We start from the raw sequence: 15,972 nt of genomic DNA on the forward strand, positions 1-15,972 counted from the left end.
GAATTTCTACCTTTTTGATGAATGGATACATCTGTGGAGCTCGCATAAGACCTGTCTACGTTGCCTCAACCTATCACGAGAGACCGGGGTGAAAATAGTGTTCGATAATGATCGTTGAAAGGCTCTGAGATCCAAGGGCTCTTGCTGCGCGACAAATAATTCCAACGGTGAAGATGTTATCTAGTTTGGGTCAAGCTCGAGTTCCGGATCAAGATTCTAATGCGACCCAATCGAATCTGAGACAATATTAGTGAATTATTTACCTGCGAGTTCACCTTTCTGATGACTGGACACAGTTGTGGAGCCCGCATAAGACCCATCGATAGATAACTCAACCCGTCACCAGCGCTGGGTATGAGAAGTAGTGGCCGAGAATGATCGTTGCAAGGCTCTGAGATCCAAGGGCTCTCGCTGCGCGACAGTCTGTTCCAACGGTGAGGATGCAATGGTCTAGTTTGGGTCAAACTCGAGTTCCGGATCAAGATCCTAATGCGACCCAATTGCGGCCGAGCCAATGTGACCCATCGTAACTATTGGTGATGCTATTATTAGGTTGAGCCCGACCACATCCCATGGACCCGAAAGCGACCCAATTGCGTCTTTAATAGCATCATCCTGTTTCTTTCATTTTAGTTTTACTCCTTTCATTCAACTATTACATAACAAATTAAAATATTATATATCATATCTACGCATACAATGTGTTAATCACTATAATTTCTCATTAAATATTCTATTAATTTTTTATTGGTGAACCAATATAGTGGAATATTACAAATTCTTAATTGTGTGTGTGTGTGTGTGTGTGTGTGTGTGTGTGTATGTGTGTATATATATATATATATATATATATATATATATATATATATATATATATATATATATATATATATATATATATATATATATAATGGATGATACAACTGTATGTGTTTTTTGTGTACTCATAGTTAAATAATACCATCAAGAAAATAAATTAGAACTAATAGTTAACTGTATGATAATGACTCAAATACCTTAAGATTTGGAATATGGTGATATTTTACCAAACTATATTAATATCTTGAACCTTCTTCATATATTTCACAAAATGTTGCCTTCATGGGCGAAAAGGTGATGGAAATATTCAATTAATCCACAGCAAAGCCAAACAAGAATTGTTGACTCATTGAAAGGAAGCATTAATAATTCCCTCACCAGTTGAGAGGAGTTGGCTGCTACCATCCACCACTAATCCATCTCCCACATTTAATTAAGTGAGCATCTCCAATCAATGCTTTGCAACACATTTTTCTATCCCCTTCCACCATTAATCTCCTCAAGGTACATCCATGGACTTGGGTAGACATGATTAATGGCACATGGTGTATACAAATAAGCCACTATTTAACCATATGCTTCATTAGTTTACTTTTGTGTTTGAGTGATGAGGATTGCTTGGCTCATTAATGAATACTTTTATCTCTTGTTTAGGAGCTAAGAGGAGCACTAATTCTCCACTACATATCTCGTGAGCAACGGCAAACTACACGATTAAGCGAGTAAAGTATCACCCTCATGTAATGCAACATCGTTCGCTTATTCTCCACGTAATGCACTCAGCAGGAGACATGTTCTTGAGGTCATGACTCAAGGTTTGGAAAAATGTGCATGGATAATTCAAAATAAGTTCCATGAGATTCAGCAGAAATACTTCAAAAATCTTTGTCTTGATTATAATACGAGCTCACCACCGTTTTGTGGGTTAACAGCTGTGTTCATCAATGGAAAAGAGAAAGAGAAAGAGAAAGAGAAAGAGAGAGAGACCCAACATATGAAACACTTGTTTGTTTCCTTCCTACTTGATGTTTGACTTGGATGGTAGAATACGGGCGTAAACAAATGCAAAAGGTCAACCTTTGTACTCATTGAATGTGGAGATCCAACTCGGTTCTTAGTTTACAAGGAGGAGGGCGTTGATGCATGCTTATAGTTTTATGGGCAAAGACAAAGGACAAAGAAGAGGCAAAGCTGCACGATCGGAGTCTCTTCACGAGGTTGGAATTAATCACTTGTGGATGATTTCTTATGGGCGGTGAACGTATGATTCAGATCGATCAAATAGGGATGCTTATAATTTGTAGAAGAGGCAAATTTTGTTCGTCATTTTAGTTGCATGGAGTTCGAGGCTTTTAGCACGTCGAGTGATGGACGCACACGGATCGAGATCATTAAGATCTTAATTAGATTAGATGCGCTCTTAAATTTTCAGCTGTAACGAAGCAGGTGTGCCTTTACTATTGCTTACAAAGAGGCACGCACACATCACTAATCTCTTCTAATCATTTAATGCCGGCTTAGTACATGTCTAAGATTTAGTGAACTCCCGAGCTGATACTATTAATTGCATCTCCGGTCCTTCAATTTCGGGGTTTTGATGTATCTATCCTTTTCAAAGTTTTTAAGATTACTTATTTACCACTCTAAACTTTTAGTATTATATTATTATTTTTTACATATATATACACATATATTTATATATAGTAATATGTGGATTCAAACTCGATACTTATAACATTATAGTAATCAATATGGATGTCTCAACTGACACCATGATTAATGCTATGTTAATCTTAAATTGGGGCCTCAAAACCATTATGCTAACATAGTTTTGATTTAAACGGCAAGGGAAGTACAAACCGCTAATATTTTCTAATCATCGATGCAAGCGTAGGAAGTACATGTGTTAGTAAGATATGGTGATACAATTAATCGCACGTCCACAGACTAATGCACACCGATCGATATCATTCATCTTAAAGTTTGCACGTAAAGAAGCAGCTCGTTGGTTCAAACTCCCACACGCTCACACACACACACACACACACACAGTTGACTTGTGTTTGTTTTTATTTCGTTCCTTGTTTTGGTTAATTTAATTGTCACTTTTACTTGGAGAAATAAATGGTGGCGATCGCACGTTACAGTCATCATCTTCACTACTACTATTTCTTTACTCCGTTCCCCTCTCTCTCTCTCTCTCTCTCTCTCTCTCCCTCCTCGGAATGAGAAGGAAGTAAAGATGGACGTGGAAGAAACAAAGTGCTTGTTGCTTTGACCCTCTATATCTCCCTATATAAAGGCATCGGGAGCTCTCTCTCTTCCTCAGCCAGGATCGCCCACATCCTTGCGGTGGTGTAGCTTCTGCGAAGTCGGCCTCCGCTGCTCACCGCTGCCTCTCCATCTTTGTCAGGGTTAGACCATGTTCCTTGATTGCAGTCGTGTATTATTGCACGGCTTTCACCGTTCTTCTAACCGAGCATTTCCGCCTGCTTGTGAACTCAGGTGAGCGATCGCAAGGATGAGCCGGGACAACCGCAGGAGCCAGACTCTGGACCTGAAGCTGAACCTTTCGCTGATGCCGGCCAGGGGGGACGCATCGAGAAGGATGGGCGTCGCCGATGACGCCTCCCCGGCGAGCTCATGTTTGACGACGGCGTCGTCGTCGTCGGAGGCCGAGCTGGGGATGATGACCCCGGTGAGCACAGAGGTGGCGACGCCCATGGTGCTCGCCGGCTGCCAGCGGTGCCTCATGTACGTCATGCTCTCTGCGGACGACCTCAAGTGTCCCAAGTGCTGGAGCACCGCCCTCAACTTCTTCCACAACACCACCACCAAGAACAAGAAGAACAGCAGCAAGAAGAGCAGGATGTGCTAAACCTCCCTGCAAAACACCTTCTTCGTGATTCATTCCTTCTTCGGTTGTCTCTTTCAGTACCAGTCATCTCTTGTCTTTAATTACGTTAGCTGTGATTCAAGGAATGAGCACTTGGCTTCATCTTATAACCCTCTGTTTGCATCTGTAATCAAGTTGAAGTACTCGAGGGGAAACCATGATCATGCGAGTTTAGCTATACAAGATGGAGTTTGCGTGGCTATCCACAAAGAAAGGAACATTGAAATGGTAGACTAATCTCTACCGGAAACCAATGAAAAGTGAATTTAATGCATTAATAATTGATATGGTTGAGAACATCTCTTGCATTATTTCGCCAGTAGTTTTGAATGTGTTTCGAAGTGAACATCCTTGTCATGTAGAACAAAGGATTAAATACAGAACGGTAGGGGTATGCAAAGTGCAAACCATGGTTTCATAGGAGGACGGTAGACAGATCAAAGGCACGAGCATCAGATGTAGAATCATGTACTTTTCTAAGAAGCCCAGATATAAATGAAGTCGCCAACCACCTTTGAATGGTTGGCGTGGGCGATCAAGCAAAGAAGCATTCATTACACGAGGAAATAGAGCGCCGCGCCATGGAAGCAAAAGCGAGCAACCATGTAGGTGGCCACCTCGCACCGACTACTAGATTTTGCTGTAGGTGACTAATAAATGGAGGGGAGTTCGAAAGGGGCATGCAACTCTACATGGAACAATCAGGGAAGTGAGCAGAATAGAATTCCAACTGTTGAAATTTAAAGCCTCTTCACAGTTCAGCATCAGCACACCGGCTTCTTTTCTTGTGTGCATGGACAAACAGAAAGATGGATAACCATTCACATAGCTTGCGAAATGAAGCAAAAAAGAAGTACAAGGAAGCTTCTCTTAGTTTTAATGGATGGTAGACCAGGTCTGAGATGTGCTTGAAACATCTGACTCAGACAAGGAAATCTTGCATCTCCTTGTGTATACTTTTCCATCTGCACTCAAGATCTTTAGTGCGTGGAGTTCAGGTGAGCAGAATTTACCACAAAAGAAAAAGATCTGATTAAATTTGTCATGTTTCACTTTCGGAGGCATTGGAAGTGGAACAAAGGGTATGAGATTTAAAGGACTCGGTTTCAGTAAGTTCCAATGCTTGCCAAGAAAGTAAGATTCCGAATTGGAGTTTTACCTGGAAGCAGATGGCTTTTAGAACAAGGACAGATATGATGTTTCAAAGAAGGTAAAATCTACTACAGTCTGGAGGGGTAAATGGCTTCTCTTCTGGGCAAGATGTAAGGTTTAATCCTGCTTTTTCTTACCTCAGATGCTACCATCCATGGAATCATCAGAGAAAACAATCTGAAATGGGCCAGAGCTACTCAGATTCTTGTAGGCTTGGAAATTGGAATGGCATGCATACAGTGTGAAGTGGTATCATAATGGGATGAAGCTTCTTCAAATTCTTGTAAAGCTGTAGATTTCTGGAAGAAGGATCAAATGAACCAAGAAATTGCTCTTTACATGATGATCATGGCACAATGACCTTCTCGTGAAGAATTTGGATTAACTACATGGGCTAAAGATTAACAACACTCCATGTTTCTCGTGTAAAATTCTGTAGATTTCAGATTTCTCATGCTAAGAAGGTCGATTTTAGAGACTGCTTTATGAAGAGAGGACTTGGATACATATCGATCACTTTTATCTTCTTCCTCAATTGATGTTATAAACTCTGATGCACCACCACACTGATGGTTGCTACCGATAAGATTCTTGCTTCTTTCCTGTAAGAAAGCCATAAACAAGTGCAGAAAAGTCTGTGTGTTCCACTCCTTCCCCACAAGATACCAATCATGATAACATATGCTTTGTAGCCAAAACTATTTCAAGCAGAGTTCTTGCACCCTCACCAAACGGCTGAGAGACTACAGGTTTGGTGTCCGATCCATCAACTCATTTTCTTTTGTTTGCTTGCCCACTTGAGCGAGACACGCTTCATAGTCTATGACTGCTATCCGAGTAGATAATAATCTAAAGCAAAGGTGAGGCCTTGTCTCATTAGCCAATCTATAAATCTTTGTCTAAGCCCTCCTAAGGTGCTAAAATGACTCCCATGGCCTATCGTTTCTGCAAGACTGCATCGGAACGACACTTCCTCCTGGATCAAGTAAGGAGGGCTTACAAGGAGAACTTGTTTGAAGGAGCTGATATTGCAAAGATTAATGCTTCCAACTAAACTAGATTATAATGAACTACCCACATCAATCACAGGTAGTCAACTGAGATGCCTTGAGATAATTGCGAGCAGGACATGGTCCACAAAAGATTCGTACTGTGGAGACAAGTTGGTAATTATTTGCTTCGTACGAGTGTCTTCTTCACACCAAGATTGAAGTATGAGTATTTTTCATGAGATATCAAGCATGACAGTCGAGATATGCTTGCCATGGTGCAGAAGGTGTCTGTGATAAGCTTTCTTGGCGCAGAGCTGCAAGGAATCCTCCACGAGAAAGAAGAAAAATGGTGGCTTGTCCATGCATACATATTCCCTACCTCTGTCTCTATTTTATTCTATCTGATTCTGATGTAGTTCCTTGGAACAGGCAATCAGTGATGCACTGAAAGTTTAGCTAGTTGTCTAATGATAGAGATGAGTGACACAGTATGAAACATTAACAAGAATCATAATGGCAGAAGTTGAAATATAAATCCCAAGAAAGGCAACATCTGGTGATGATCAAATTGCTATGAACAGAGTCAAGGTTTAAAAGAATGAATGACTAAAAAAAATAATGAGAGAAATTATGAGTCTAGTGACTCATAACTCAAGTTCAAGTTTTTCGGATTGTTAAATTCTCAACATAAATAGGGTTCAGCATCTTATACCTTTTTCTTGTGAATTCAATTTTCTTATAGTTGATCCAGAGATAACACAAGATTTTGCCTGCTGCTGTACAAGAGATGTAGATGCAGTATGAGAAGAAAAAACATCAAGGGAGTTTGTGTAGTTGTAAGAACAACAGTGAAAAAAGATGAAATTGTTTTTGGAAAAACTGATCAAAAATAAAACTAATGCAAATATATGTAGATCAAAGGTTTGTATGGAAAAACAAATCAAAATAAGAAACCACATTTCTAGATTTTTATACTCTGTGATTACTGGTTCAACACATTATATTTTTTCTAGATTGAAGAAATGGTCCTTTGGGCAGTGAAGAAAGTTACTTCTCACTGTTATTGTCACAATGTGTCCAAACATGTCAATCACAGAATCATTCACTTGGCCAGGAAGAAGATTGTGGAGTTTGTCCATTACCCCCATTACAAACTCTGCTTCAGAAACTTGGGACCAAGTGAATAATTAAGAGATCATAAAGATCATGTAATGGGAAATATCACAGTAGGGTTTTAACTCCATCCTTCAGGAAAATTTGCTTGCTGATGGCTTCTTCAGGTCTCAGTAGTCTTGTTTCTGCCACTAAATGATGAGAAGTAGGGTGTGATATAAACCTTAAAAACCCTGTAGCTCAAGGCACACAGATGAGGACTCCTTCAATATATTAGAGGCCAACAAATCATTGCCTCATCTCTCCTTCTTCTTACTCCATACATCATCTGTTGTGATTTGCATTTGCTTCCAAGGTACTAATTAGATGTGCCTTTGGTGCTTAATTGTAGAAGCAGACAATCCATCGTAAGATGTGATGAGTGAGAGGTCTGAGGAGATTTTGGACATGATGGACAACATAATTTGGCACCATTAATGTTCTCACCAAACCTATAGACTTGTAAACAAAGCTCAAAATACATGTTAGGAGCACATTAGTGTAGCCTCAATTGAATGATGTATTCAATGTAAATGTAGTCCCCAAAACCCTTATAGTTAATGCCCACATGAGTGACCCCACCAACCCTTTCTCCTTCTCATGTTTCCCTCCCCCATCCCCCCCCTCAGTTTTAAAAGGAACTGACCTCAAGCTTCCCTCACGTACTCACACCCCCTCCATTAATGCATGCCACAAAGCTCGAGGGAAGAATTTAAATCCCTCCCACCGCTTCTCCTCCTTCCTCGCCCTACTGTGGGAAGACCAGATGGGCAAGAAGCTAAGCTTGAGTTCCTTCCTGTTCAGGCTTAGGGACTCACCCAAGCCTTCTTGCTACTTCTCTTCTCCTCCTCCTCCTTCGTGGCCTTGGCCTTCCTGTAGGCACCCGAGGACCAGCTCCTTCCGGGACGTCGATGGAGGCGCCATCTACAAGACTGTGAACTCGGTGTACTTCGACTCCACGGACTCGTTCTTCACCCGCTCGTCGGAGGAGCAGGAGAGCTTCTCCACGGCGTCGGAGGACTCGGACGGGGACTCGGTGGAGACGGTGGTGCGGGGGCTGCGGTCGGACCGCCTCTTCTTCCGCCCCGGCGAGACGAGCTCGATACTTGAGGAGGCGAAGACCGGAGAGCTACCCTTCAAGGACAGCGTCGTGCTGGCGATGGAGTCGGAAGACCCGTACCGCGACTTCCGGCTGTCCATGGAGGAGATGGTGGTGGCTCATGGGCTCAGAGACTGGGAGCGGCTTGAGGAGCTTCTGGAGTGGTACCTACGCGTCAACGGGAAGAAGACTCATGGCTTCATAGTTGGAGCCTTCGTGGATCTGCTTGCAGGCTTCGCTTCTCCTCTTCCATCTTCTTTTTCACCCTCCAAGTCAATGGAAATGGAGGAAATCAAAGAGGAAGAAGGAAGCAGATCAAGTTAACTTCTTTTGGATCCAAGAAAATATGTACATTGATCTTCTTTTTTGAGCACTTCCAGTTCATATTGTCAGGTAGCTTTCAGATATTAAACCTTCAAGGCTGATGGCTATGAACACCTTTCTCTTCCTTCTTTCTGTGCTACTTCTCCCTCCTCCCTCTCACCTAAGTTCTCAGATGTCCAATGACAGAGGAATACTTTCCAGCGTTCGCTATTATGTGTATGGCATGATAGTTTTATATCATGTAATATACTTATCAAGCTCATATTATTTTTGCAAGAGTCCTTTTTTTTGTAGCTGAAGAAGCCAAGGCCGGCTGTCCTCTAGCATAGCAGATGAAAGGCTCATAACAGTCGTGGCCAATCGCCCAGTTATCTATTACGGTAAGACAAATGCTCGATAGATAAATTGGACAGCACTGCTTCTGCAGCAGATCATGACAACAACCAAACATTGCTCACATCAGAGCACTGAGTCCAAATCCTTCTCCAGTAGGAGCTTGGGGCTGAACTGTCGATGTTGTCGAATAGGTGCAAACTATCAGTTCATGAAGGAACAAATGCTGTGATGGAATGCATGGCTTGTGGTTTCCCCTTTTTATGGTTAATGACTACTTGCAATCCTTTGTGTTTTCATGTTGGATTCATGCAGGGTTGAAGCAATTCTTGAAACCTCTGATGTAGCCGTCTACTCACTGGATTTGCTATCAATTAAATGTTCTAGAGTTCTAATGTAGGGAATATGCACAGGTGAGCCAGTCAATTACCAGCTTGGCCTGAAGATCCAGCAGTTTGTGAGCAAATAAAAATGGTTTGCCACCCACAAACTCTCGGAGGCCAAGCTCATTTCCATCAGTTTAGGTCAATTAATCTTATCATAATATTATATAGACACATTCTACAGAAATATTCATGGAAGAACATAACATGATATGCATGTTGGTTTCGATTGGTGTTTGAAGCTGATGGATTCCAAGGAAATCCATGAGCTATTCATAGTTTATACAACCTGGCAACCCCTGCCTTGCTGTGAACAGAGTTAACTCAAAATGGCTTCTCTTCACGCAATATAAGAAATCTCAAGTGACATCAAGTGCCATTGACAACAAATGATGATGATTGAGGGAAGAGTAGCTGACTTTAGAAGTAGGACAAAGTTAAGTGACAGTTGCTAGTGGATTATTTAAGCAACATGACAAAGCTTGCACATGGAATTATTGTTGAAGTAATGGGTGTATGCATGGTGGATAAGGACAGTAGGCCAATGCAAATTGGATTCTTTTCTGTATCACAAGAAAGAGAAGCTTCTAAAGCTTGCATTATTTCCTTTGCAGTGAATGATGCCCTCTTGAGTGGAGTATAATGGCAAAGTGTTTGTCACATTGATTCTTCACTAAGAGATCCATTATGCTAACTAAAAATTGGACTTTTGATGAAGACTAGCTAGTAGTGCTGAACATTGGTGAGAACAGAACAATTGTGTCTGAAGCAGCTTCCTCCAATGAAAAATGGCTTTCTACCACACACCTCTGAAGAGATTATGAGTTCAGATCTCTGTGAAGGTGGTGTCAAGCACCTTACTCAAGCAATTAATTCTGTGTGTGTGGGGATCAACTTCACTCTATTATTCTTTGAGAAAAACAAAAGGGCTTGACTTGGCTACTCTACATCAATGAATGTACCTGATACCTGTCCAGTATCAAAGACTTCCAAACCCAAATTTTGGCTCTAGCAATTGATTCGATTCAAGCTCCAGTGAATTATGCTCCATAATATTCTTGTGCATTAAATGATTTTGAAGTTTAGCTTAATGGAACATTAATTGCAGTACCTTTATGCTGTATAAATACACAAAAGCAATTCATGCATACGTACCAACTACTGAACAATTCAGTAGGGGACCAAAAAGAGAGAGTTTTGGATGGTTTAGCCAAAGAACCAAACCATGAATGAACCATCCAATAAATCAAACAAAGTCTACAAGCTTTAGCTCAGAACTCATTTAGGTGCTTAGTGTGCAGTACTTCTGTGAAATAAGGTATCATTAGGACATTTTGATCAGTAATATGCAAGTACCAAAACAAAGTCAAATTTTCTTCTTCATAGGAGTCAAACTGAGTTCTACACAGTGAGGAGGTCTCACAAGGTTCTTTGTGAAGCCAAAAGGTGGGCCATTAATGGCCATGGCCATGGCCAAGGGTTTCAAGCTCTGACTAGTAATGAATCATGGGATCCTGCGACCACCACGGCGCTCCTGCAGCTGTCTCTCGTGAGTGCTTCAAGATGATATCAGCCACCAAAATTGCTGTCTCTTAATTTGGATTCCAGTGGCCGTGCTGTGTCATATGAGATAAGGCATGGCGCCAAGTCGCTGCATTCTCCATAGGTAGAAATTTATTGCTCAGCTATCAATTAATGATGGATCCATATAGATAGTTCACAAATGCAGTGATGAATTGTTCAATGTTCTGACGTAAAACATGTCCTTTTACATGTATCATATGCTTGTGTTGTTACAACAGTAACTGAGACAACTCAAGAACTAAAGCCTCCATGAGAGAAACCAAGAACTAACTATATGTAAAACTTTAATTAGTCAAGATGGTTAACTCAAATGCAAATTTAATCTATTGGCAGCATGATCACATTCGACTTGTCCATATCCTCAGGGTCTACAGAATGATGATTGATTTCAGCTGTGCATGTTTAGGTTTCCCTCCCTGTATTTGTTGAGCTAATAACTTCAGGTAACCCTCAGTGACTATAATTTGTATCTTTGAGGTAAATTGACTGAGAAGGGAATTGCATCAAGGGTACAACATGGTTTAAACAAAGTGAGAGGTTACAGAAATGGCTCAAACAGATCACTAGAAGGCATTGAGGAACCCCACAAGTCGAATGCATTTTGTCATGATGACTAGTTTGTATTCTCCTGTTGGATGACCTGTCAGAGGACAAGAACAAGAGATTTGTGTTTTGTCTCTACACAAGAGCTGCACAAACAGTTTCAACAATTAAAAGCACAGCCACCTAATCATGTTGTTGTGTTCCTAAGTTCAGAAAATAAATTCTCTGAACTCTTCAGAGAAGACTGGAATGAAGTGGCAATGGCACTCATTAGATCCAAAGTCAAAACATCAGAAGCCAACAATAACATCTGACCCCTAGGAAGATGTAATTACTGTGATGTTACCCTGCACTTCAAGTGAGGGTGGGGTAGCATCCAAAGTTTCTGAGTCCCAAGTTCCAATGCTGGCAGCAAAACACTCTGCGAGTTTTCAGAAGGCATTAGTATGATTGCGTGTTCACTGCTCGTTGATGAAAGGAAGCTATCAGTTGGATTTCAGCTGCATTTCCTACAAAATTAAGTGTTGTATGCATCCTGATATGGAAAGGAAACTTTGGGAGAACACTTGGCTTGAGCACTTGAAAGTTTCTTTTCTTCTCTCTATCTCTTACCACTTTACATATATCACTTAATTAAAGGTAGAAACTGGAAAATGCTGATTACACGAGTCCGAATAAGTTATGAATAGAAGAGAAAAGGAGAAGATACAGATCTAGAGACAGAACTTGGCGATTGCTTCCTCGTTGGTTCGCCATTACTAGTGTTTCCATAGCTCTCAACATGTATAGAATAAGCCATGCAACATCTGTTGCAGAGGCAATGAAGCAATTGATGTGTGTATGTTCTGTAACAAAACAAAGTGACTCTGTTTCTTGCTGATTGATCATAGTTTGTGATTCACCAACTCTTACCACTTAATTGGCCAAAAGGTAATCAAGTGATTATTAACATACAGAAAATGAGATTTCTCAGTAGCAGAATTTTCATTTGGTGATGTATAGGCCATATCATTTAGTGTATGATATTTAAAAGAATAATTGGTTCTACTATGTATACTTTGACCAGATCGCAATGAAAAAGGACTTGTCATCTTAATTTTTGAAGTAGTTCCTAAGTTTTTTTTTCTGCAACTAATCCCTATCAAAATTTGCTTTTACACCTACAGCTAGAACTTCCCATCAAAAGCAAGAAACAACCTGAACTAATTCCTCTTGTTCTTTTTCAGAGTTGCAGCTCAATCTGAGCTCAAATATACTTAATCTAGCAGTATACTTGAAGCTTGTTTGCCTGTTCTTTTTGCTGCTTTTGATCTCTGATGCAGAAGCTGCGCAAGGCATGATGGCATGCACTGGTAGAGCAGAAGAAGGTGAATCACTGGAAGATCCATGAGACAGTGACTCGTTGAAGAACTCAGACAAACACTGCGGGCAGTAAATGTGGGTTTTAGGAGGCAAAAGAACAGAGCGAAGGCTCTCCACATACCATCACATCATCGACAGGCGGCTTTGCGCAGGTCACAACATCTTCACCGCATCCAACCATTCAAACGAAACACACTTCAGCTTCCACCAAATTGCTTCTTTTTGGTAGCTTTGTTCTGGGAATTCGAGATCCTGTCACCAGCAGTGGAGTTACCCTCTGATTATCCACGTGGCACCCGGTCGTGGCAGGATCTCAACTCTTGTCCTTTTCGTGGGCCGTTGCGGCCGCGTGCGGGGGTGTGCCGTCACCGCCGTCTGCAGCCGGTGGCAGAGGAGGGCGGCGGCGGCGGCGAGGGCTAGGGTGGTGAGAAGAGGCCGTTCAAGATCTCGGCGAAGGCACGGAGAATGAGGTGGTGGTGGCGTGGGGCGTTGAGGGCGAGGAAGCGATGGAGGAGGTCGCGGAGGTCCTCCCACGCGTAGATCTCCATCTCCACGATCATTTGCAGCATCGAGTCCCGGAAGTCCAGGTACGGGTCCGACGACTCCTTCACCACCGCCATGCTCCCCTCGACGACCCCCATTTTGGCCGCAGCCGTCGCCGGGCACTTGTGCTTCTTCTTCTTCTGGTACGGCTTCCGCTGGCCCGTAGCGGCCGCCTTCTGCGGGCTCTCCAGTGGGTATGACGCCGGATACTGCGGAGAGGTGTAGTCTCCGTAGCGTGAGGGAGAGGAGTCGGTGGCGGTGGCTGTTGTGGTGCTGGTGGCGGCGGCGGCGGTGAGGCTGGTCTCCCAGTGGGAAATGGTGGTCGAAGGGGAGAGGAGACTGGGACTCTTCGGCGGCTTGGGTTTCTGCGAGAAGGAGAAGAAAGATGGGAGCTTCGGCCGCCGGCAGCTGCAGCCGATGTCGACCACCACCGGATGCCGCACCAAGAACTTTCTCCGGCCAGAAGGCATCTAGAACGCGAAATTTATGGGGTTGCAGAGGCAGGGGGTGTGATGGAGCGCAGAAAGTTCGGACCTTGCGTGTAATGAGAAATTCCAGCAATGAAGAAAACCCAAAAGATTTGCTCTTTCGAGATCGACAGAAGCAGAGGAAGCAAAGTGTAGGAAAAAGAGTCTTGGACGCGCGATGTCTACGATTGAAGGGATAGGAGAAGATGGCTCTGTTTTCTTATTTATCGAAACAGGGGAAGAAAATGGCGATATAAAATTGGGTTTTGTTCATCACGGAGGAATCGTTTGCAGTGTGGAATCCTCCAGAAGAAAAGGATGGAATGAAAAGAGAGAAGGAAAGTTCAGGTTTTGATCTGCGACTAGAGGTGTTGGTGATCGACGAAACAGTATTTGGACTCAGAGGTGAAAGGGAGTGTTATAGAGAGATGAATGAGGTCTGTAACTGAGAGGCATTATAGAACGTGATGAGAGGGAGGGAATGACAGTAGAGTTAAAGGGAGGAGATGAGGGAAAGGGGGTGTCAGTTGGAGAAACTATTGCCTTTTAGTTGGAGCCTTGTGGTGGTGTTAGCTTTAAGATGGTGGAGGCTCAGCTTTAAGCAGGACAATGAGGGGATTGAGTTTTAATATACTTATGGACCTTTGAAGAAAAGCTAGAGGATTTAACAGGCCATGCGAATAAAGGGGTCCTCTATTCTGTTTCCCTGTTTACTTGGCTCAAAACTCTCCCGGTGGATCATTATGGGCATCTTCATGAGAAGGAAATTTTGGGAGGGAATACCAGACCGCCAAGGTTCTTGTGAGGTGAAGAAATTTAGGAAGAAACCTAGGGCCATCTCCACCTCTTCGTGCCTGTGTACTGCATGTGATGGAGAACCTGTGCTGGGTGAAGATAGGCACCAGTGAAATCTGGTACTGTTTCATGACCCCTGCAGAGTTCCAAGAATTTAAGGTTGCAGGTGGGTACTAAATCCCTTCACAGTGAGCACCTTCGGATCAAAATCATAATGTTTCTTATATCATAGTCAAAAGAATCCAATCAGTCTTGCTCTGCAATTGTTATGAGGAACAACAAACCTGGAGGAGGCTCATTCCAAATCTTTGTCTGTGAGTTGAAGTCCGGGAAGAGAAGTACTTTTTGGGCAAACCATCAAAAGACTCACTGTAGGAGTGGAAGGTGTTCGGAACTCACGAAAGGTGACACTGTGGGAGACTGCTCGTGCACTGAGGAGGAAGCCTTTGTTCAGTGGAATTGAGGCCGACTCAGGTACTCGTTTGGCCTTTTTACACACAACACTGCGTCGAAACGTCCAAGTTTGGCATGCGTGGAGGAAGCATGGAATCCTTTGTCTGCACAAAGAAGCAAGCATCATGGTGGCCATTGGCCCAACGGAGAGACCACCGACATTAGACCATGCTGTCTTTTGCTACTGGTACAAGATAAAGGCAAACTTTAAGGGCATTACTGTTTAGGTTGACTCTTCTCACCACCAGAAGTTAAGTGGCAGATTTGCTAGGAAAATGCTCTCGAAGGTAGCATCATTTCACCGATTGTTGATAAAACGACGATTGACCATGACCATTCTCCAGTAGCAGATGCACTTTGATGTCACAATCCTCCTTCTGCAAACAAATTTGATGCTGTGGCAAATCCTAGATAGATCAGTCTAAAGAGTTCACTCTACAGAGCAGGATTCTTGCTCTAGTGGAAGGAGAACAGAGGCAGTTTGCAACCTTTCTGCAGCGTTGCTACCAACGACATTAACTACATGGTCTCATTTGATCTTTGCAATCTGGATAGAGAACCAACCTCGGTGCAGCAGAAAGCATGCTGGTGGCTCTCTCTTTCGATTGATGAAGCAAAATTTGGCACCAGCCTTAGATTGAGACATGATAACTATCAGACAATATCTTAGAATTTCTCTGGGTCACCAGCATCTGATGTGCATGCAGATTAACTCGATCACCAAACAGTGACCAGCTTTAAAGCTCGTATAAGCGTACGGAGGTTTGAGAAGGATGGATAGATGGAAGAACCAGCAAGTTTAGGAGGATAATGGTGCAAAATCACAAAACTTCGAGTTTACATGAATGAAAAGTTGTGTTTTCTTTGATTCCCTGTGCACACAATCTTTCCAGCAATTTTGCAGAGAGAAGCAGAAAGGAAACAGAGTGCATAGAGAATATCAACTTCTCAAGATTTTGATTCTATCCAGTAATCTGGAAAATGAAAAAGAAGACATTTTTAGCTATTGAAAATGTGATGCAGACCCCAACGATCATCACTGCCAAAAAGGGTGAAATTTCCCCCCTTTTTTTTC

At 42.5% G+C, this 15,972-nt stretch overlaps 2 protein-coding genes and 1 long non-coding RNA gene across 3 annotated transcripts; 2 read left to right on the plus strand and 1 right to left on the minus strand.

The window, feature by feature from the left end:
- The first annotated feature begins 2,920 nt into the window (after positions 1 to 2,920).
- Positions 2,921 to 3,825, plus strand: LOC135594184 (uncharacterized). Its single transcript, XR_010480024.1, has 2 exons — positions 2,921 to 3,233; positions 3,325 to 3,825. It is a non-coding gene; the product is annotated as an uncharacterized LOC135594184 (long non-coding RNA).
- Positions 3,826 to 7,627: 3,802 nt separating this feature from the next.
- LOC135594185 (transcription repressor OFP13-like) lies at positions 7,628 to 8,541 on the plus strand. The gene has a single exon (XM_065084597.1). The coding sequence runs from the start codon at positions 7,778 to 7,780 to the stop codon at positions 8,432 to 8,434; it is 657 nt and encodes a 218-aa protein (XP_064940669.1). The 5' UTR covers positions 7,628 to 7,777; the 3' UTR covers positions 8,435 to 8,541.
- Positions 8,542 to 12,127: 3,586 nt separating this feature from the next.
- On the minus strand, positions 12,128 to 14,580 carry LOC135594186 (transcription repressor OFP8-like). The gene has a single exon (XM_065084598.1). The coding sequence runs from the start codon at positions 13,650 to 13,652 to the stop codon at positions 13,056 to 13,058; it is 597 nt and encodes a 198-aa protein (XP_064940670.1). The 5' UTR covers positions 13,653 to 14,580; the 3' UTR covers positions 12,128 to 13,055.
- Between the last annotated feature and the right edge of the window lie 1,392 nt (positions 14,581 to 15,972).

Source organism: Musa acuminata, chromosome BXJ1-9, assembly GCF_036884655.1.
Source record: "Musa acuminata AAA Group cultivar baxijiao chromosome BXJ1-9, Cavendish_Baxijiao_AAA, whole genome shotgun sequence".
Classification (NCBI taxonomy): Eukaryota; Viridiplantae; Streptophyta; class Magnoliopsida; order Zingiberales; family Musaceae; genus Musa; species Musa acuminata.